The following is a 23,978-nucleotide window of genomic DNA, read 5'->3' as shown; positions in this document are numbered from 1 at the left end:
CAGTTTTCCTATAAGTTTTTGTTTGTTTTTTAGGTTTTTGCGAGGCAAATGGGGTTAAGTGGCTTGCCCAAGACCACACAGCTAGGTAATTATTAAGTGTCTGAGACCAGATTTGAACTCAGGTACTCCTGACTCCAGGGCCGGTGCTCTATCCACTGTGCCACCTAGCCTTCTCCTCCTCCACTCTCTGTGCTTCATTGGAGTCCTGTATTTGAAGATCAAACTTTCTGTTCAGCTCTGGTTGTTTCAACAGGAACAATCGAAATTCCCCTTGTTCATTGAAAATCCATCTTTTTTCCAGAAGAAGATGTTCAGTTTTGCTGGGTAGTTTGATTCTTGATTGCATTCTGAGCTCTTTTGCCTTCTGGAATATTATATTCCAAGCCCTATGAGCCCTTAATGTAGTTGCTGCTAAGTCCTGTGTGATCCTGACTGCAGCTCCCTGATATTTGAATTGTATCCTTCTTACTGCTTGTAATATTTTCTCTTTGACTTGGGACTAATGGAACTTGGCTATAATATTCCTGGGGGTTGTTTTTTTTGGATCTCTTTCCAGGGGAGATCGGTGGATTCTCTCAATTTCTATTTTGCCCTCTGCTTCTAGGATATCTGGGCAATTTTCCTGTAGGAATTCTTTAAAAATGATGTCAAGGGGCAGCTAGGTGGCGCAGTAGATTGAGCACCGGCTCTGGAGTCAGGAGTACCTGGGTTCAAATCTGCTCTCAGACACTTAATAATTACCTAGCTGTGTGGCCTTGGGCAAGCCACTAAACCCCATTTGCCTTGCCAAAAAAAAACCTTAAAAAAAAATGATGTCAAGGCTCTTTTCCTGATCATGACTTTTAGGTATCCCAATAATTTTTAAATTATCTTTACTGAATCTGTTTTCCAGATCAGTTGTTTTTTGTAATGAGATGTTTCATGTTTTCTAATTTTTCATTCTTTTGGTGTTGAAATATTTTGTCTTGACTTCTAATCAAGTCAGCAGCTTCCTTTAGTTCCATTTAACTCAGACAAGTAAATTTACAAATTAGTCATAATAATACTAAAAAATAATTACAACTATAGTAATGAAACAGTTAAAAGAAGATTAATCATTTAACCTTAATGAGGTAGTATTATTATTTTGTCTGTGGTGCTTAACTTGAATTTTGTTACTGTTTCATGGTTTGTTTTTTAGGTTTTATTTTTTAGCTAACAGAAATCTATTTTCTTTCCCCATCATTGAGATGAATGTAAATACAATATCAGATTGCCTTCTGTTGGGGGGTGTGGAGCAAGAGACAGAAGGGGAAAAATTTTAAATCCAAAACCTTGAAAAAAAAAAGGACAAGGAGTGGCTCCTTCCATTTAGAGTGATGATCATTCTCATATCTGTTCAGCCCATACATATCCCAATGACTCCTATAGGTCACCTTTCAAAACCAATTCCCTGTCCCATACCACCTGATTCCTTATTCTCAGCCATCTCAACCCTTCATTGAAAAAAAAAAGAAACAAATTTTCTGCAATAAACTTGCAATCAGACAAAATTAATTCCCATATTGACTCTACTCAAAAAATATTTGTCTTATTCTGTTTTCTATTAGAAGGTGTACAGCTTGCTTCACCATCATTTTTTTGTAATGATAGTCATTATATTGATCTAGTTTTTACAACTTTCACAGTTGTTTTTTTACATTATTGTAGAAATTGTTCTATTCTGCTCCTTTTAGTTTTCGTAACTTTTTTAAGTCTTCAAAATTATTCATTCTTATAATATTGTTGTATTCATTTTAATTGTTCTTCTGGTTTAGTTTATTTCACTCTGTATCAATTCAGATAAGTTTTTTCATGTCTCTTTGAAATCATCTATTCCTTCATTTGTTTTAGCACAATAGCATTCTATCACATTCATAAATCATAATCTATTCTGCCTTTACTCCAACTGATAGGTATTCTCCTTATAGTTTCGTGTTTTTTTTCCCAACCACAAAAGGAACTGATTATAAGTATTTTTGTACATAGGGATTATTTTGTCTTTCTTAGATCCCTTTTGAGTTTAGACTAAGGGGTCACATAGCTGTATCAAAGGACATGTTAGTAACTTTTTTATGTATAATTCCAAATTACTTTCCTGAATTCTATCCATTTATATATCCAACAGGGCTGCATCAAGTGTACTTGTTTTTCCCACAGACCCTCTTACTATTGCCATTTTCTGTTCTTGTCTACTTTGCAAATCTGATGAATATGAGATGGAATCTCAGGACTGCTTTAGCTTGAATTTCTAATTCGTAATCATTTTGAATATTTTTTCATATATGCTCAATTGGCCTTAGTTTCTTCTCTGACTTTCATATTTTACGTAAACAAAATTATCCATTTTATTTATTTTGACCTTCTCTATTCTGTTACTTTGTTTCATCATAAGCTTTTCCCCTACTTATCTCTAACTTGTTTATGGATGTATCCTTTTATATCTAGTTCTAATCTATTTGGATCATGTGGGGTGTTAGTCTAAAATGAAATTCTTTCCATACTAACTTTGCAATTTTCCCAGAACTGTAAAAAATCAAATATTTAATCCTTAAGTTTGAGTCTTTGTTTTTTATAGGCTACTAGATTTATTCTCTTCTAAACGTTGTATATCTGATCTGTTTCACTGATTAAATTTTTTTGTAATTTTTAATCAGTACCAAAATTGTTTTGAGAGTTTTTACTTGGTAATATAATTATGCTGACTTAGCTTACTTTTGAACAATTAATATTTTTCTAATTAGTTAGATTTCTTTTTTTGTAGCTGTATTCATATTGTTTCTATGTTTGTCTTGGAAGGTAGACTCCCAAATATTTTATACTGTCTGTGGTTATTTTAAATTAATTTCTCTTTCATTCTCTTCCTACTGGATTTCATGGTAATATACAGCAATATTAATGACTTATGTGGGTTTATTTCATATCCTTCAGCTTTGCTGATATTGTTAATTGTTTCACTTAATTTTTTTAGCTGACTCTAGGACTCTTTGGATTCTGTCATTTGCATAAATGCTCATTTTGTCTCTTCCTTGCCTATGCTTTTTCTTGTCTTATTACTGTAGGTAGGATTTCTAGCACAAACATTGATATTAATGGCAATAGTGGACATCCTTGCTTTATCCTTGATCTTTTTTTGGAAAGACCTTTTTTAGCTTATTTCCATTACAGATAATTCTGGCTCTTGGTTTTAGACAAATCCAATTTATCATTTTAAGGAAAAACTGTATGTATTCCTATACTTTCTAGTATTAACAGGAATGGATATTGAATCTTGTCAAAAGCTTTTTCTGCATCTATTGGAATAACCATATGATTATTGTTCTAGTTATTAATATGATCATTTATATTTGTAGTTTCCCTAAGGGCAGATAGGTGGCTTTGGAGCCAGGAAATTAGGAGTTATAATCCAGTCTCAAGACATTTATCATTTACTAGCTGTGTGACCTGGGACAAGTCACTTAATCCTGATTGCCTTGTATCCAGGGCCATCTCTAGTCATCCTGATTCATATCTGTCCACTGGACTCAGATGACTCTAGCTAGAGGAGAAAGTGAGGCTGGTGATTTAACACAGCACCCCCTCACTCAAATCCGGCGGTTCGTGTGCTTGTCATGGTGTCACCTCCCTGATGTGGTCTTCAAAAATGAAGGACAGATATTATTATTCCCTAATAATGATCCAGTCTTGAATTCCTGGCATAAATCTGGTTTTACTACAGTGTATGATATATTGCTATAGTCTCTTTGCTAGTATTTTTTAAATCAATTTTTATTAAAGATATTATTTGAGTTTTACAATTTTCCCCCCATCCTACTTCCCTCCCCCCACTCCCCCACAGAAAGCAATCTGTCAGTCTTTACCTCGTTTCCATATTGTACCTTGATCCAAATTGGGTGTGATGAGAGAGAAATCATATCCCTAGGGAAGAGACAAGAATTCTGAGAGGTAACAAAATCAGACAATAAGATATCTGGGTTTTTTTCTAAATTAAAGGGAATAGTCCTTGAACTTAGTTCAAACTCCACATCTCCCTATCTGGATACAGATGGCACTCTCCTTTGCAGATAGCCCAAAATTGCTCCTGATTGTTGCACTGATGGAATGAGTGAGTCCCTCAAGGTTGATCATCATTCCCACGTTGCTGCTAGGGTATACAGTGTCCTTCTGGCTCTGCTCATCTCATTTAGCATCAGCCCATGCAAATCCCTCCAGGCCTCCCTGAAATCCTGCCCCTCCTGGCTTCTAACAGAACAATAGTGTTCCATGACATAACATAACATATACCACAGTTTGCTAAGCCATTTCCCCAATTGAAGGACATTTACTTGATTTCCAATTCTTTGCCACCACAAATAGGGCTGCTATAAATATTTTTGTACAAGTAATGTTTTTACCCTTTTTCATCATCTTTTCAGGATATAGACCCAGTAGTGGTATTGCTGGGTCAAAGGGTATGCACATTTTTGTTGCCCTTTGGGCATAGTTCCAAATAGCTCTCCAGAAGGGTTGGATGAGTTCACAGCTCCACCAACAGTGTAATAGTGTCCCAGATTTCCCACAACCCTTCCAACAATGATCATCATCCTTCCTGGTCATATTGGCCAATCTGAGTGGTGTGAGGTGGTACCTCAGAGAAGCTTTAATTTGCATTTCTCTAATAATTATTGATTTAGAGCATTTTTTCATATGGCTATGGATTGCTTTGATCTCCTCATCTGGAAATTGCCTTTGCATATCCTTTGACCATTTGTCAATTGGGGAATGGTTTTTTTTTAAAATATGACTCAGTTCTCTGTCTATTTTAGAAATGAGTCATTTGTCAGAATCATTAGTTGTCAAGATTGTTTCCCAATTTACTACATTTCTTTTGATCTTGGTTACTGTGGTTTTATCTGTGCAAAAGCGTTTTAATTTAATGTAATTGAAATCATCTAATTGGTTTTTGATGATGTTCTCCAACTCTTCCTTAGTCATAAACTGCTCCCCTTTCCATAGATCTGACAGGTAAACTAGTCCTTGATCTTCTAATTTGCTTATAGTATTGTTTTTTATGTCTTAAGTCCTGTAACCATTTGGATCTTATCTTGGTAAAGGGTGTTAGGTGTTGGTCTAATGTAAGTTTCTTCCATACTAACTTCCAATTATCCTAGCAGTTTTTATCAAAGAGGGAGTTTTTGTTTTGTTTTTAGGTTTTGTTTTGTTTTTTTGCAAGGCAAATGGGGTTAAGTGGCTTGCCCAAGGCCACACAGCTAGATAATTATTAAGTATCTGAGACCGGATTTGAACCCAGGTACTCCTGACTCCAGGGCCAGTGCTTTATCCACTGTGCCACCTAGCCGCCCCAAAGAGGGAGTTTTTATCCCAATGGCTGGACTCTTTGGATTTATCAAACAGCAGATTACTATAATCATCTCCTGCTTTTATACCTAGTCTATTCCACTGCTCCACCACTCTATTTCTTAGCCAATACCAAACAGTTTTGATGACTGATGCCTTATAATATAATTTTAGATCAGGTAGGGCTAAGCCACCATCTTTTGTACTTTTTTTCATTACACTCCTGACAATTCTTGACTTTTTATTTCTCCATATGAATTTACTTACAATTTTTTCTAACTCATTAAAGTAATTTTTTGGAATTTTGATTGGTAGGGCACTAAACAGATAGTTTAATTTTGGTAGAATTGTCCTTCTCTGCTAGTATTTTTTTAAAAAATGTTTGTATCAGCATCCATTAAGGAAATTGATCTATAATTTTCTTTCTCAGTTTTTTACTTTCCTTGGTCTAGGTGTCAAGATTATATTTCTATCATTAAGGAATTTGAAAGAATCCCATCTGATAATGATCATTGTTGGAAGGGTTGTGGGAAATGTGGGGCACTATTACACTGCTGGTGGAGCTGTGAACTCATCCAACCCTTCTGGAGAGCTATTTGGAACTATGCCCAAAGGGCAACAAAAATGTGCATACCCTTTGACCCAGCAATACCACTACTGGGTCTATACCCTGAAGAGATGATGAAAAAGGGTAAAAACATTACTTGTACAGAAATATTTATAGCAGCCCTGTTTGCAGTGGCAAAGAATTGGAAATCAAGTAAATGTCCTTCAATTGGGGAATGGCTTAGCTAACTGTGGTATATGTATGTCATGGAACACTATTGTTCTATTAGAAACTAGGAGGGACGGGATTTCAGGGAAGACTGGAGGGATTTGCATGGGCTGATGCTGAGATGAGCAGAACCAGAAAAACACTGTACACCCTAACAGAAACATGGGAGTGATGTTCAACCTTGAAGGACTTGCTCATTCCATCAGTGCAACAATCGGGAACAATTTTGGGCTGTCTGCAAAGGCAAGTGTCATCTGTATCCAGATAAGGAGCTGTGGAGTTTGAACAAAGTGCAAGGACTATTCCCTTTAATTTAGAAAAAAACAGATATCTTATTGTCTGATCTTGTTACCTCTTAAACTTCTCTTCTCTTCTTTAAGGATATGATTTCTCTCTCTTATCACACCCAATTTGGATCAAGGTACAAATGGAAACAAAGTAAAGACTGACAGAGTGCTTTCCCTGGGGGGGGTGGGGGGAGGGAAGCAAAATTGGGGGGGAAATTGTAAAACTCAAATAATATCTTTAATAAAAATAAATTAAAAAAAAAAGAAGAAGAATCCCTTCTTTCCAAGAAGTCATCCAAAAAACTCCTGGAAACAATTAGCGATTTTAGCAAAGTTGCAGGATATAAAATAAACCCTCATAAATCCTCAACTTTTCTATATATGACTAGCAAGATAGCAGGAAGAGCTAGAAAGAGAAATTCCATTCAAAGTAACCTCAGACAATATAAATATAAGTGCTGTCTTTATTTTCTTGTTTTTCCTGCATCTCTCTCATTTCTCTTCCCAATTTTTCTTCTACCTCCCTTATTTGATGTTCAGAATTTTTTTTTTTGAGTTCTATCATAGCCTGTGCCCAAATTATTTGTTTCTTGGAGTCTTTAGATGTAGAAGCTTGGACTTTCTCATCTTTAGAGTGTGTGTTTTGGTCTCCCATGGGACTGTCTATGGTCAGGTTCCTTTTTTTTTCTGTTTACTCATTTCCCCAGCTGTGCCTGGTTTTGGGGTACTTCCTGACCTTTTGAGTATTATTGGGATACCCCTGCGAGGACCTCAGTTCCTTCAAAGTTTTATGGGAGGTTCTTTCAGCTCTCCTGGTCTGTTGAATGACCACAAGCTCACTCCTCTGCCACGGGGCTGTGAGGAAGGTCCCTGCTCTATGGGAGCCCTATACTGCAACCAGGGTCTGAATGTGGTCAAAGTCCCAAAGTCCTGTCCAAGGGACAGAGGACAGAATTCAGCAGTCTCCCTCTACTCCCTTACCTTCCGTGGGCTGAGCACTCAGGGAGCAGCTTCCAGGCGGCTCCACAGGACTGCTTCCATTTCTTGGAATCTGTGCTGAGGAGGGCCACATTGGCAGAGGTCTCCCTGCTGCTCTTCCAAGTTGTACATGGTACTCCCTGGGGTGGCAGGACCCCTGCCTTTTATTCTGAAGAGGACTAGTGATATCAGGGTGATGTCTTGATTTGCACATAAATTGGATTTAAGTGTAGCAAAGTTGAACAAAATTGACAGGCCCACTCTCTCTCTCAGCATCACTGAAGTCCAGTGGCAAGGCAGAAAGTTAAGATAACAAGAGTTATAGCCCTGTAGAAGTCATTGATAAGAAGGAAGTGCCAATTATAACAATATTTATAGATGTACTTTTTATGATAGCAAAGAATTGAGGGGAGAGATGTAGGTGCCTATGACTTGGTGAATGGTTAAACAAATTGTGTTACATGAATGTAATTTAATATTACTGTGAATAGTTCTGATGGATATGATGACCACAAAGAAGCATGGAAAAGAGATATATAATCTGATGAAGAATGAAGTAAGGAGAGCCAACAAAATAATATGTGTGTGTGTGTGTGTGTGTGTGTACACAGTAACCACAGTAATGCAAATGGGAACACAACCACCCCAGAATCAGTAGTAAATGTTGCAAAACTACAAAGAACAAGCGTAGCCCCAAAGAGAAATGAGATGATAGCCTCACATTAGAGGTAAGAAGTTCATGGGTGTAGAAGCTGTCCCCATATCATACAGTTTATAAAGAACCTTATTTTTATTTTTTATTTTACTTTATTTTTTTTAAGTTTGTTTTTTTGGGTTTTGGGTTTTTTTGCTGGGCAAATGGGGTTAAGTGGCTTGCCCAAGGCCACACAACTAGGTAATTATGAAGTGTCTGAGGCCAGATTTGAACTCAAATATTCCTGACTCCAGGGCCAGTGCTTTATTGACTGCGCCACCTAGCCATCCCACGACTCTTATTTTTAAATAAAGTTAACTACTCTTATAATTAAAATTCTGTATGTAGCTTCTCATTTTTTGATACTGATGAAGGTGAGGCATGTGGTGTGTTTATATTGTATTAGAGATTCCATCTTTTTTTTTTTTAATAACAAGGCAAACGGAGTTAAGTGGCTTGCCCAAGGCCACACAGCTAGGTAATTATTAAGTGTCTGAGACTGGATTTGAACCCAGGTACTCCTGACTCCAGGGCTGGTGCTCTATCCACTATGCCACCTAGCTGCCCCCAAGACTCCATCTTTAATGAAATATAGACTTGTGTTTTTATATGAGCCTCGATTTAGAGCTGGACTGGACCTTAAAGTTCTTCTGTCATATCCAACTCCTTCATTTTACAGATGGGAAAACTGAGACCAGGGAACATTAAGTGACTTAACCACAATTATTAAAACAGCATTCAAACTTGTGTCTTTGATTCCAAGTCCAATATTCTGTCCATGTTGCCACCTATCTGACATCAATGGAGTTCTGTCATTAGAAAGACCAATATAAATCTTCCATATAATATCCATCATTTACTAGGAAATTTGCTCTGGATATGTTATTGCCATCTGTAAGTTTGCAAAATAATAACAAATTTTGTTTGGCATTAGTTTCAGCAACATGTCTTACATATAATCAAATGAACATCTTTAACTTCATCTGTTGCATCATCTACTTGGAGTGTAAAAGAGGAAGATTTTTAGTTCCTTAATCACATAGGTTTTTAAACATGAGCATTTCTCTTCCAATTCTATTCTCTTTAAGTTGAACTACCCAAAGTTTCTTTACAGATAATTCATCAAGCATTGTTTTATTTGTATTAATAACTGCATTTAGTACCAGCAGTTCTCCTGTTGAATGGAATTTCTTGTACTTTGAAATCATATTAACAATCTTATATAAGTAATCCTTTTGATGTCACATTTTTAGAAGTTTATATTTTTTTATTAAAATAATGTATTTTTTTCTACAAAAATTTTCCTGGCCCATGTATTGTACACATTGACTTTTTTTTTTATTAGGTTTTTGCAAGGCAAATGGGGTTAAGTGGTTTGCCCAAGGCCACACAGCTAGGCAATTATTAAGTGTCTGAGACCGGATCCGAACCCAGGCACTCCTGACTCCAGGGCCGGTGCTTTATCCACTGCGCCACCCAGCCTCCCCATACACATTGACTTTCAAGTTAATTTAAGTTTTATGTTCCTTGCTACTTAAGCATTTATATAAAACAAATCACAGTCATTTCCTCCAATAATAACAATATTTGTGAATACCAATGATAACTGGATCATATTTTTGAAATTTTGCTTTTTATTTTGTGCTTGTCTGTTTCGATTTGCCTTTGCTTCAGCTAGAAGTAGATTTTCTCTTCAAAGCCATTCTGTGTAATTTACAGTCACCAAGGGATTATTTTACTTTCAAAAAATAGAGACAAAAAAAAAGATAAATTTAAATTGAATTGTTGAAAATCCTAAGCTGTTTACAACCCTTTTTAAGTTGCAGGGTTGTTTTTTGTTTTTATTATTTATTTTTGGTTTTGTTTTTATCATTTATTCATCAAAATAAATGATGTTGGTAAGTTCCAATGTGACATCTTTCTGGAAGAAAATTCAAACAGCTATACTTTTGAACTTTGTCTTTGTCTTTGTCTTTCCTCTGGGCTGTTGACTCTAACTACATTCCTAGTTGCCTTCATTACTTTTTCCCATTTTCCTTTCTGTGTTAACACAATCCTACTTAGGACTAACTAAACAGTTAAATTGATGCCCTCTGGAAACAGTTATTTATAAACTCTGTTCCTATACCAGATACTTTTTATAACTGACATTTGGTTTTAGTTCTCTTATTTCTCCACTAGGGACCCAGAAGTTGATAAAGATTGGAAGCAGTAGGAGGTTGGCTTCCTCTGTCTCTAGTGAAAGAATTCTACACCTTCTTTCCTCTCTCTTCCTCAAAATACACTCTTGTGCCTGGGACACAGGACAGAATCTAGCTTTATCACTTGGACAGTGTTGTTCCTGAGAAGGGCAAAAGGGAAATCATATTTGCAAGTGTTGTTCTTTCCCTCTCTGACTATATTTGATATCTATCTGCCCATTATATATATTGGAAAAGGAACTGAATTGGTTGTTGGGAGTCCTGCGTTCATTTCTTAGTTAAGTTTTTTAACTACTGGTATGACCTTGATCAAATCACTTCTCGTTTTACAACTAGTTAATCTTATTTTTTTTTCTGGTTTTTGCAAGGCAATAGGATTAAGTGACTTGTCCAGGGTCCTACAGCTAAGTAAGTAATATGTGTCTGAGGTAGCATTTGAACTCAGGTCTGCCTGACTCCAGAGCTGGTGCTTTAACAAATACTGTGTCACCTAACTGCCCCAAACTAGGTAATCTTTAAAGTCCTTTCTAACCCTAAAAATTCAGTGATCCTTCTTTATTTCCTTTCCCACTTTCCCATACTTTTCTGTCCCTTATATCTGGAATGTACTTCTCTTTACCTTAACTTCTTTGAATCCCCAGCTTCCTTCAAAACATTGCTTTCTTTTTTCCTTTTCCTCCTTAGCTCCCCAGACACAAATTGAATGCTTAATGAACGAATGTTTTCTATTTTTTTCCCTTTTCTCATTTACCTTGTTTTCTTTCCTATTCTCTCCTTCCCTTTCTCAGCTTCATTTTTTCCTTTTTTCTAAATTGCAGCCTGTTTGCAATGATACTCCCATTCTATTTATCATAGATTCTGTTCCTTCAGTTTCTGAGCTAATCTACTTCAGTCTCTTAACTTTTCTTCTGTTCTTTCGAACTAAATATTCTATTCTTCCCCTCATCAAATGACAATCAGTGACAAAATCTAGTGAAAAGATCATTATTGTTAGAGGGAAGATTGAATAATTGGTAAAAGGCATCTTGATTAAATTTCTTTTTAGTTTATTGTGTTAACTTTGTTTTTATTTTCTTTTAAAGTACAAATTAAATTTATTGTCTTCAAGTTTGTCATCATTTTGTATGAAAAAAGTCATGTGTGCCTAAACTTGATACCTGAATCCTTAATGAATGTTTTCAGTAATATCATTTCAAAACAAAGCCAGCAGTAATGTGATGACTGTTTTATTGCAGAGAGAAATTAAAGTGAAAAGTGCCCAATGTAGAATTATTCACTCTGCTTTAGAGAATCAAAATTATTCTGATTTGCAAGTCAGGTTATTCTCATTATAAAATCCTTCTTAATTTTATAAGTGAAGCAAAGTTTCTTTAGCAGTATAGTTCAACTCTAGTCAATCATTTAAGCATTTACTCAGAGCAGACTGTAATAATAACTGAGTTTTTATTATTTTTATTTTATTATTTATTATTTTTCAGGTTTACAAAGCAACCTCTGGTTTCCATATAGCAACATCTGATGAAGCAGAGGTATAATGAGTCTCAAAGTGGCATCAAGTGACTTGTCACAGTTAAATGTCAGAATGAGAATTAGAACACATTTCTTTTTTGTATGTGTGACAATAGGGAACCAGTGAAATTTATTGAATGAATGAATGACAAGGTTTAACCTGAATTTTATTTTTTTCTTTTAAATATTTTATTTCGAGTTTTACAATTTTTCCTTTAATCTTGCTTCCTTCCTCCCCACCCTCCACAGAAGGCAATTTGCCAGTCTTTACATTGTTTCCATAATATACATTAATCCAAATTGAATGTGATGAGAGAGAAATCATATCCTTGAGGAAGAAAAATAAGATATAAGAGATAACAAGATTAAATAATAAGATATCAGGGTTTGTTTGGGTTTTTTTCTAAATTAAAAGTAATAGTCCTTGGTCTTTGTTCAAACTCCATAATTCTTTCTCTGGATACTGATGGTACTCTCCATCACAGACAGCCCCAAATTGTCCCAGATTGTTGTACTGATGGAATGAGCAAGTCCATCAAGGTTGATCATCACCCCTATGTTGCTGTTAGGGTGTACAGTGTTTTTCTGGTTCTGTTCATCTCCCAGCATCAATTTCAGCATCAGTTCATACAAATCCCTCCAGGCTTCCCTGAAATCCTGTCCCTCCTGGTTTCTGGATAGAACAATAGTAGAACACAGGTTTCTTGACACCAGATACTCTTGCCATACTGGATATTGTGGGTTAGCCAGAAGAAACAGTCTTTAAAGTCATAGAATTTATAATCTAATTAGAGAAACAATATTACACATTTAAGACAATTAGAAAATAATATAGAAGCAATAAATGTTGAATAGTGTGATATTCTAAAGATTTGCTTGACAGATTACCTTGAAGGAGAAGAGTGGGAATACTATTTGCCAATTGAAAATCAGTCAGTAATTGACACAGCACCTTCCACATTGTAATGTAAGACAAGGAAGAAAAATGGGATTTGATTTACAATCAACTTTTAAAGTGCAGCTTTCTTGTGTAATATGAATCTATACTGGTGGTTGTAATGATTGTTCTGGTGTGGTTTTAAATTTTACAGCCATTGTATTTTTTCTCCCTCTGAGTTTCCTGAATATCAAGTTAAAATTTTAGCTTTGTTTACTTCATGTGAATTTTAGAACCTGAGAACCAGGCTCATAGGTTTTGGGAACAAAATTAAAAACAGTAGACAAGGGATTGTGATGCAGAGCAGAGAATACCAGATATGGAATTGGAGGACCTAGCTCTAACACTGAATAGCTGACACTTCGACAAGTGTCCTTTTTGGACCTCAGTTTTTGCTAATCTATAAAATGAAGGAAGTGGACCCAAGTTTATCACCAAATATGATTCTATCTATCTACAAAGGCTGAAAGTTTTTTAATAATGGAAAATAAATGCTGTAATATTATAGCAGTCTTTAGCATGTGGGTACTTTCATCGAATTATTCTGTTTCTAACTTCTTTCTAGCCATTCCACCCCATGGTGAATCTGGATTGTTCCCGAGACTTTCGTCCATTTCTCTGTGCACTGTATGCACCTATATGTATGGAATATGGACGTGTTACACTACCCTGTCGTAGGCTATGTCAGCGAGCATACAGTGAGTGTTCCAAACTCATGGAAATGTTTGGTGTTCCTTGGCCAGAAGATATGGAATGTAATAGGTGAGAAAAAAATTGCTTAAATTTGCTTTGGTTGTTTTTTTATCCATGTGAATGGGAAAAAATTAGTGTTTATTAATTTAAAGCAATAATTCCACTTCATAAGGTTTTTATTCTAGTGACAACTTGCTGTAATCTCTTTGTTAATATTTTATTTAAAATTTTGCATCAATATTCATTAGAGAGATTGGTCTATAATTTTCTTTTGTCTGTTTTGGCTCTTCCTGGTTTAGGTATCAGCATCATGTTGGTGTCAAAAGAATATTGACAGAATTCCTTCTATTTTTTTCAAATAATTTATATAACATTATGAATGGATTCAAACGAAGTTGTTCACTGAAAACAAATACATAAACAAAGTTAGATTAAAAAATACCAGGGCGGCTAGGTGGCGCAGTGGATAGAGCACCAGCCCTGGAGTCAGGAGTACCTAAGTTCAAATCCAGCCTCAGGCACTTACCTAGCTGTGTGGCCTTGGGCAAACCACCTAACCCCATTGCCTTGCAAAAAACTAAAAAAACAAACAAACAATAAAAAACTGTTGGGAAAATTCGAAGTTAGTATGGCAGAAACTTGGATTAGGCCAACATCTCACAGATTGTAGAAGACTATGCAATAAATATAATAAACAGTAAAATATACATTAATTAACATTATGGCTAATTACAAAAGGGAATTGGATGAAAGAGGGCATTCCTAATCAAAAAGAACAGAACAAAAAAGCAAGTCAAAGCCATAGAGAAACATAAACAATTTGTGTAAGGCTCACTGACAGAGATTTTGTAGACTAAAGGGGAAAGTCAGTTGTTGAATCACTTAGAATATAATTTTTTTTTCTATTTCTACTTTGCCATGATATAAGAAACCAAAATAAAGAAGTCAAGGGATTAAGAGGGACTTTCTTGCTAATCAGGAAGGTTGTGGAGAAGACTTTCCTTTTCATCAGTGAACAAACTAAGTAGAATAAGACTGTTGGAAAGTTGTAGGCAAAGAAAAGGGAAAGAATTTTTGTTACAGAGTTTTCTTGAAGCCTGAATGTGCATATATTAGGAAGATTTGAAAAATTCGGAATGGCAGTCCAGAGAATGAGTTATACCTCAAGGACAAACCAAAGTTAAATTAAGTAGTGACTCTGAATAGTTAATGAATGAAGTACTTAATTATATATGGCTACTTGTATTGCTTTAAATCTTACTCTAAATAGTAAAAGCAGTATCATTTATATGGATGGTGCTTGACAGTTTTCAAAATATTTTTATATTACTTTACTTGCTCGTATGTCTTTTCTAAGTATTTTTATACCTATTAAGGATTTTATCTTAGCCATTATAATAATGAAATTTACATTTATAGGATTATTCTCCTTGATTTGTTCAATTATACCTAAGGGAAATCTGCCCAAGAAGTGAATATTCTTATGCAAATCTAGACCTATAGCATGACCTAAGATAATAAAGGTACTTTTTTTTAAAACTTCTTAGGTTCCCAGATTGTGATGAACCCTACCCTCGCCTGGTAGATCTGAATTTAGCTGGAGAACCAACTGAAGGTGCCCCAGTAGCAGTTCAACGAGACTATGGTTTCTGGTGTCCCCGAGAATTGAAAATTGATCCTGATCTGGGCTATTCTTTTCTTCATGTGCGTGATTGTTCACCTCCTTGTCCAAATATGTACTTTAGACGTGAAGAACTTTCATTTGCTCGATATTTTATAGGATTGATTTCCATCATTTGCCTCTCTGCCACATTATTTACTTTTTTAACTTTTTTAATTGATGTTACAAGATTCCGCTATCCTGAAAGGCCTATTATATTTTATGCTGTCTGCTACATGATGGTGTCATTAATTTTCTTCATTGGGTTTTTGCTTGAGGACCGAGTAGCCTGCAATGCATCTAGCCCTGCCCAGTACAAGGCTGCCACAGTGACACAAGGGTCTCATAATAAAGCCTGCACTATGCTTTTCATGGTGCTCTATTTCTTTACCATGGCTGGCAGTGTCTGGTGGGTCATACTTACCATCACATGGTTTTTGGCAGCTGTGCCAAAGTGGGGGAGTGAAGCTATTGAGAAGAAAGCATTACTTTTTCATGCCAGTGCATGGGGCATTCCTGGAACTCTGACTATCATCCTTTTAGCTATGAATAAAATTGAAGGTGACAATATCAGTGGCGTATGTTTTGTTGGCCTCTACGATGTGGATGCATTGAGATATTTTGTTCTGGCTCCCCTCTGCCTGTATGTGGTAGTTGGGGTTTCTCTTCTTTTAGCTGGTATCATATCCTTAAATAGGGTTCGCATTGAGATTCCATTAGAAAAGGAAAATCAAGACAAGTTGGTGAAGTTCATGATCCGAATTGGTGTGTTCAGTATTCTGTATCTTGTACCACTCTTGGTTGTAATTGGATGTTATTTTTATGAACAAGCCTATCGTGGCATATGGGAAACAACATGGATTCAAGAGCGCTGCAGAGAATATCATATTCCATGTCCCTATCAGGTAAGAAAACACATCATATAATTTCAGTATTTTTAGTACTGAGAGCAGAGGGATTAAAATAATTTAAGTTAAGCCATTTTAAACATATAATTGAGTGTTCTGATTTTAAGCATTTATGAACTTAGAAATTTATAATAACCTAACTTTTTTTTTGGCAGGGCGGTGGGGTTAAGTGACCTACCCAAGGTCACACAGCTAGGTAATGATTAAGTGTCTGAGGCTAGATTTGAACTCAGGTCCTCCTGACTCCAGGGCCAGTGCTCTACCTACAGCACCACTAGCCGCTCCTATAATAACCTAACTTTAAAAGGACAAAATGAAATAGGTATGATTCATATGTAATGCAGATGCTCCAGTTTTGGATGGAAGTTGAGTTATATCAGATTATTAGTGAGTTGGAGCATTTTTAATTTATATGGCTATTGATAGTTTATATTCATTTGAAAATTGCCTCTTTCTAGTCTAATTTGGGAATGACTTTTTTCTTATAAATTTGAGTCTTGTAAATGGGGAATTTTATCAAAGAAATGATAAAAAGAATTTTTTCCCAGTTACATATTTCCCTTCTAATTCAATGGAACTGATTTTGTTTTTGCAAAAACTTTAAATTTTATAAATCCAAATTGTCCATTTTACCTCAATTTGGTCCCTTATCTGGTCACAAACTGTCACTATGCATAAATCTGAAAGGTAATTTCTTCTTTGCTTTATTGGACCTTTTGTGATTAAATCAAATCTAATTGGAACTCAGATATTTTGGTATATTATTTGAGGTATTGATCTGTACCTGATTTCTGCCATACTTCTTTCCAGTTCCAGCTGTTTTTGATCAACAACTGGCATTCTAGTATAGTAGTTGGGCTCTTTGGGTTTGTCCAATGGTAAGCTTGTTGGTTTGTTTGTTTTTGTAATATTATGTAACTAATCTGTTCCATTGATCAACCTTTCTGTTTTTTACCTAATACTAAAAAAAAGTTGATGATTATTTCTTTGTAGTTTAGTTTGAGATGTGTACCTGTTAGAACCTCTTTTCTAACCTTTTTTTATTCTTTATTTCTTTGAGATTCTTGACTGTTTATTCCTCCAGATTAATTTTATTATTTTTCCAAGCTGGAACTTTGGAAGCTTAAAAAGAGTATTCCTTCATACTAATATAACTCTAATGTATGTCTTGGTAGATAAAATCTCAAGTATTTTATATATTCTATGGTCATTTTGAAATTTCTCTCCCTTCTGTGTTTTTTTGGTAATATACAGAAACATTGATGATTCATGTCAATTTATTTTTTATTGTGCAATTTAAATAAATTTATTGTTTCATTTAATTTTTAGATGACCTGATTGATATAGCCTTTAGTAATACAGCAAAAAAAATTTTTTTTCTGTTTTTGCAAGGCAGTGGGGTCAAGTGACTTGGCAAAGGTTACATAGCTGGGTAATTAGTAAGTGTCTGAGGTCATATTTGAACTCAGGACCTCCTGACTCCAGGACTGGTGCTCTATTCCCTGTGTCACCTAGCTACCCCACAGCAAAAATTTTGATGCTACCCAAGTTTATTTGTTGATTTAACTCAGTGCCAAATTACTTTATAGATAGTTACTTTATATAGGATAACAAAGTAATGCAAAATTCCTAAAGAAAAAGAAAGTCAATATATTAAGGGAAATAGTAGGAGAAAGAGGGATAGTGGTTCGATGCCACAGATGTTAAAATTATAATACAGGCAGTGGGCCCTGAGTAAGTAGGAGCAGCAGAAGGCTGTGTTTTTTTGTTTGTGTGTGTGTGTGTGTGTGTGTGTGTGTGTGTGTGTCTTTGTCTTTGTCTTTGTGTCTGTGGATCTGTCTGTCTGTGTGTATCTGAATATGAGAAAAAAGAAAGACAATCAATCTGAGCAAACTCCATCAGCCTCTTTCTTCTAGCCAGATTCATGAACTAAGTCAGACAAGTTGGTTTAAACAAAGCAGAAGCTAGATCCAAGATGATATCAGGAAAGTGCACAAATGGGAAAAGAAATGTTTCCTCAGATATATGTGTGTGTTCCCATTAAAGAACTGAAGAAAAATAAGAACAAGAAAAACTGCAAAAATGAGAAGTGCCCAAAAAGAACAGTACTCCTGTGGGTCCTTTTCCCTCCTCTCTATAGTTAATAGTTTGGGTGGCTTAATTGATGCCAAAGTAGGAATGACTGAGAGTGCCAAAATTTTTCTCATAATCTTGCCAGGAGAATGAAAGATTCCATCTGGGTCATTTGTACCAACTCCAAACTGGTTGCTTAGGACCCATCAGAAAAGAGAGAAGAGAATAGTATTGAAGAAAGGCAAGCACTATTCTGAGACAGAGGAGAGCCTGGTATGAAGAGTATAACCAGGAGAATGAGCCACAGTCCCTGTATTTCAGTCTGTCTGAATTATTGGAGACCCTTTCTGTGTGGAGATTTCAAGGTCTTTGCTAGTCTCTCACCTTAGCTTCAGTGTTCTCTGGGTACTCTCTCTGTGCTCAGCAAAGCTATTAATGCCATCTGTTTCCAGGATATTGACTGCATTTGAAATATTGGGAAGGAAGCCTCCACTTTTTTTCTAAATCTCAAAAAAGATCATCACTAACATTCTTTTTCAACCTCTTGCTTCAGATCCTTTTTCTGATCTAGGAATGTCTGTAAGTCTTCCCAGTTCATCTGTTAGTTAATTGGTCAGTCCCTTGTATATATTGCTTCTTTATTCAGTCTTGTTCAGAGTAACCTCTAGTTCAACATGTCAGTATCACTGATTACATACCAGTGAAAGGAATTGGTCCTACTACTTTGAATTTTATCTTCAATCTCATTAAATTATCATTATCTACTTTTCTATTTATCAGCAGCATAAGTGAATTGAAAACCTGTGGGAAAGTATACTTCTAAGTTGCATCTTTCTGGTGATCTTCCTAGTACCAGACTTTTACAAGATGTTTTACTTGCAGTCTGCCCTGAATAGCTCAGCTTCTCCAGAGAAGCTCCTTTCTGAAAGATCCCACCAAACTACTGCATAAAGGGTTGAGTTTGAGGATTGGCACTGACTCATTCTACCAAGAAACTTGTACACATTTCCAGTGTTCTTTATGAGGATTTGGTCTTATTTTATTATTGACAGTTTAGGGCAGAATCTTTTTTTATATTCATACTAATTTTTTTAAACTATTGCTAATATAAAGTGAAAATTTTTTCTGCAAATATTTTCTGGGTTTTGCTAGTGGCTATGCTGATTTGAATACTTCCCTTGTTTTCCTTTGCCATTCTTTGGGTGTGAAGAGAAGAGCCTTTCAGGTATTTCTGGTTACTTACATCTGCAGTCGTCTTTGTTTTTTGAGGTTGGTTTGTTTTTAAAAATTTAGATTAGGTTTTTATCCTTCCTAATTCATTGTGAAGCCAAAAGAACCTGAAGAAGTTGAACCAGCAGAAAATCACTGTACATTTAAGATTCCCTAATGTTCAAGGGAAGTACAAGCTCTGGACAAGTGTCACCATTGGCACAAGATGCTTGTATCCCTCCCTTCCACTAATTGGAAAAGGTAAAGAATAGATGTCACAGAGCTCCTCTCAAATTTTTTAAGGAGAATACCTCGGACATTCACCTCATCATTTCCCACCAATCTGCCTTCTTGGTTTGTGTGATGTCCAGAAACTCATCAGCAAGTGAAATCAATTCTATAGCTCTTCTCCTAAGATAATTTCTCATCCCATTTTGAAGGATATCATCATACCTTTTCTTCATACCTACCTGCACCCCCATGCTTTTCAGCTTTTTATGTATGTATGTATGTATGTATGTATGTATGTATGTAGTTTTTCTCCCATTAGATTGTGAACTCCTGGAGGGACTGTCTTATTTCCCATTTTGTATCGCCAGTACTTAGTAGAGGGTCTGGAAGATAGTAGGCACTTAAATATTCATTGACTAAGGGCTTGAAAAAATCAGTTTTCCCAAGTACCAGAGAGTCAAAGGTCTTAAATTTATTTTCTCAGATCACTGTCACTTAAGAGGCATGTTGAATACTGCACATGATCAGGAGCTACATTCAGAAAGTGAAATGACAAACATTAAAATGTAGTCAGATGAGTTTTTTTCTGACACCAGAAGTTTGAGGGGAATGGGGGGGGCACATCACAGAATTTATACAACTTAAAATAGGAATTAAATTAAGTAAATAGGTCTTGAAGTTGTTTCTAATGATATTCATAGAATACAAGTCTTGTTTGTATTCAGAAGAAGGGAATGCAGAGTAAATGGATAGATGTGACCAGCAAGATGGAGAAGTAGATATTTTCTCTAATTCTCATGACCTCTCAGAACTCCTCCAAAATATAAATTATGCATAAGAGATAAAGCAGTTTCAACTATCTCCACATCCAGGGCAACCAGAATCCTATCAAAGTAAGAACTTTATGAACTAACAACAGAGAAAGTTGATGCCTAACTGCTAACTTGCTCACTCAATCCCAGGCAAGGAGAACTATACAAGTCTTGGTCCACAGTCTTGTAATAGAACTCAACTCAATTATCCTATCCTTCTTCAAGGACTGTGGAAAATTAAAAGGCAGTACCTTTTTGGCTGAGACAACAGTATGGCTGCCTTTGCTGTAACCAAAACTTTACCATTAAACTGAAGAACAAAGAACCCTGAGACAGGACATGTGTGAATGGCTGAGTGAAGCCTGAGGAAAAAATCCCAACATAAAATTGAAACCAATTCTTTAAGACTGGAATTAGAGATTTTAGGTATAAGGAAAAAAAAAAAGACCTGGAGCACAATAACAGCAGGAAATATGACCTCCAGATCAACTAAAAGAATTCAGACATCTGTGAACAAATGTTACAAGATAGAAATAAATTAACACCTGATTAGACAAAGAATTTTGTGACAGAGTAAAATGTTCTTGAATTATTCAAAATAGAAATAAGAATTGTGAAATCAGGGGCAGCTAGGTGACATAGTGGATAGAGCCACTGGCCCTGGAGTCAGGAGGACCTGAGTTCAAATCCGGCCTCAGACGCTTGATAATTACCTAGCTGTGTTACCTTGGGCAAGTCACTTAACCCCATTGCCTTGCCCTTCCCCAAAAAAGAATCATGAAAACAGAACTTATAACCTGCACAGAAGAAATAATCAACAGAATAGATAAAGTTGAATCCATGAAGTCAAATCTTACCAGTGAAACAAAAGAAAATAGTAGATTGGAAATGGAGTTTAAATGAAGGACAGTCTGAAAGAAGAGAAGCAAAGAATAACCTTAAAAGGAACCGTTTCTCACAAGCAAAACATATTGCTCTTGAAGACAAGATGCATAAAGACAAGGATTATAGACTTCCCCAAAGAACATAATCAAGTTAAAAAAAAAACCCCTCAACACAATTATGGAAGAAGAAATCAGCCAAGAAAACTATCAGAAGTTCTGAACACAGAAAACAGAGTACCAGTCCAAAAAGCCCATAGCTCTCCAGAGGAAAAAACCCACAATACAAACTCCAAGGCATATAATGGGCAGATTTAATAATTCTACTTATAAACAACAAATTCTACCAATGACCAGAAAGACCCTCAGATATGATGAGAAGGAAATTAAAACAATCCAGTGCTATTCTGTGCCTTCCAGAAATTGTAAGAGGAAATAGATTATGATCCAAAGAGCAAAGTAGCTTAAGGTTCTACCCAAAAAGACATGGTGCCCTAATCATAAAAAAGATGTATTGTAATAAAAAAAAAGTATTTTCAAACTTTTTTGAAAGAAAATCAGAGCTGAATAAATGATTTTCTTCTTAAACATCCCAAATAACAGAAATACAAAAAAAGTTAACAAGTACAACAACCAGAGAGACCATTAAGAGATTTCTTTCTAAAAATACACAAGACATAAAGATCATAGCAGAAGGCAAATAGAAGAAACAGGTCAAAGCCTCACAAATGCTCCATCTGCAGGTAAATCAGTGGGGGCTTTTTAGGCCAAATTTTAGAGTGGGAGAGCACATAATATAGGGGAGGGGGAATATTGATGTGTTTTAATCAAGCTAAAGGTTAACAATGAAGGGGAAATAGCTTTTTTATTCTTAGTAAGAAGAGAACCTATAGGAGAATGGGCAAAGAGGCATGGGGAGCAACTAGAACAAGGAAAGAATGGGAGAGATCATGTTCTGTTGGTTAGTGGGGTAATAAATGCTCCTTGGGGTAAGAAGAGAGATAGACCACAAAGAAAGATGAGAGAGGGAAAAAAAAGAAGATGGAGACCTAACAATGGTTATTATCTGCAGGGATTTGGTGAGACAACTCTTCTTGTCCCAGGAGAATGGGAATTAGAGCTTTAGGGATTATGTGACAACCAGAAAAGTGAGAGAGAGTAAAGAAGTAGGGAGATTTCATGGCAAATGGGAGGGAAATGACCATGGATAGGGCAAAAGTTACTAATGAACTGTATAATCAGGGACACAGGAAAATTCCCACTATGGAGCAGTATCTTCACTGCCACCTAAAGGAATCAAAACCACATAAGGCCAAGAGACTCCCCATAATAGACCAAATCCAGTAGTCCTTTTTCCTAAAATTCAGGCCCTGGGGTAGAATGATGCTGGTAAAGACAAGTGAGAAGGATGCCTTGTACAGCCTACCCCTCACTAAAATAAACATAATTATGCAACTCACACCTCTAATCATTTGGTTGGTTGGTGTGGTGATTTTCTATTTGAAAGACTAGTGGTAGTGACCTACAGGAGTGCAGTGAATAAGGGCATTATCTATAAAGCTATAACATGGAAATAGAAGAGTAAACTCCAAATAAGAACCTTAAAAGTTTTTTTTTATTCTAAGAGAAATTTAGACTCAAATGATGGAAAAAATTAGTACAAAGGCTGTGTATCAAAAAATAAAAGTCTAGGATAGACAGAAGATAATGAAGAGAATGAATAAAAGAAATTGTTTTTAGGAAAAGATACAGAAAATTTAAATTATCAAAACATCTTGAAGGAGAAGAAAAGAAAAAGGATTTTACTTGATCACTTAACTAAAAGGAGAAGAGAAATAAGTAGATAAAAGAAAGAAAAAGGAACTAATAAGTTAAGCATAACTCCAAAATTAGGAAAAGAAGTAACAAAAAGGATTTGAGGGTGAGAGGAAAAGAGCCACTGGAAATAAGGTTACCTTAAAATAAATTAGGCCAAAATAAATGAAAAGAAAGATAATTCTAAGGGAGTGGGGGTAAAAAATATAAAGGAAATGGAAGACAATATAAACCTAATTTTCATAGCTTTAAATGTGAATGGACTGTAGTAAAACAAAAAAAAAAGTATGATCCTGGATTTAAGAAAAATAACTATATGAGAAATCTATGTCAAAACGGACATAGAATAAGAAATGAAAGGCTGGGAGAAAGTTACAATGATAAAATAAATAAGCAGTTTATTCATTAAATATAATTGGACAGAAGCAGGTTCTTCAGAGCATTTACTTGAAACTGCTGCTTTTTTGTGTGTAGTTTAGGAGAAAAAAATTCTCAAAAACCTAATGGTTCTCAAAAGTCTACTCTGTGAGGTTGGAATTGGTGAATTGGCATTTGTATGTGTAAAGTGTCAGTATGCATATCCCTGTTGTATATGTTTCATTGTTTCATTAGGAAGAAAGATGAATTTAGATTCCAGATAGTATTCATTTTGTATTAAAAATTTCTATCACATAAGGGAAAAAATATGCAGAACACTTGAAGAATTACAAAAGCCTTTGTGGCAAGAGCTCTTTTTTCCTCGTTGGTTAACAGAGAAATCCTTTTCTTTGGTATTTTTCCAAGAAAATATTAAAGAAAATGCAACAGTAATCCACAACTCTAGATGAATGATTGTAACTTTCTCATGTAGGTAAGTATCCTTGGAAGCTGTACAAAATTAGTAGAATTTGTATTTTTAAAAATGTGTTTATAAATGTATGGTTGAAAGACATTTGGAGGGCCGGCTAGGTGACGCAGTGA

The 23,978-nt window shown here is 35.5% G+C and overlaps 1 protein-coding gene across 8 annotated transcripts in view; it reads left to right on the top strand.

Annotated features, from left to right (window-relative positions):
* The window catches only part of FZD3 (frizzled class receptor 3), an 86,039-nt gene that overhangs the window by 43,584 nt on the left and 18,477 nt on the right, over window positions 1–23,978 (top strand). For 7 of the 8 annotated variants that reach the window (XM_074209205.1, XM_074209202.1, XM_074209200.1 and 4 more), the window contains 2 exons: window positions 13,302–13,498; window positions 14,977–15,994. In XM_074209205.1, the coding sequence (XP_074065306.1) occupies window positions 13,314–13,498; window positions 14,977–15,994 (1,203 nt within the window). In that variant the 5' untranslated portion in view covers window positions 13,302–13,313. Of the gene's footprint in view, window positions 1–13,301; window positions 13,499–14,976; window positions 15,995–23,978 lie in introns of those variants that run through there. The other variant, XM_074209206.1, reaches the window with a different exon arrangement.

Source organism: Macrotis lagotis, chromosome 1 (assembly GCF_037893015.1).
Source record: "Macrotis lagotis isolate mMagLag1 chromosome 1, bilby.v1.9.chrom.fasta, whole genome shotgun sequence".
In the NCBI taxonomy this organism is placed as follows: Eukaryota; Metazoa; Chordata; class Mammalia; order Peramelemorphia; family Peramelidae; genus Macrotis; species Macrotis lagotis.
Note: the sequence above shows the minus strand (reverse complement) of the source record. Positions and strands in the feature narration are given on the sequence as shown.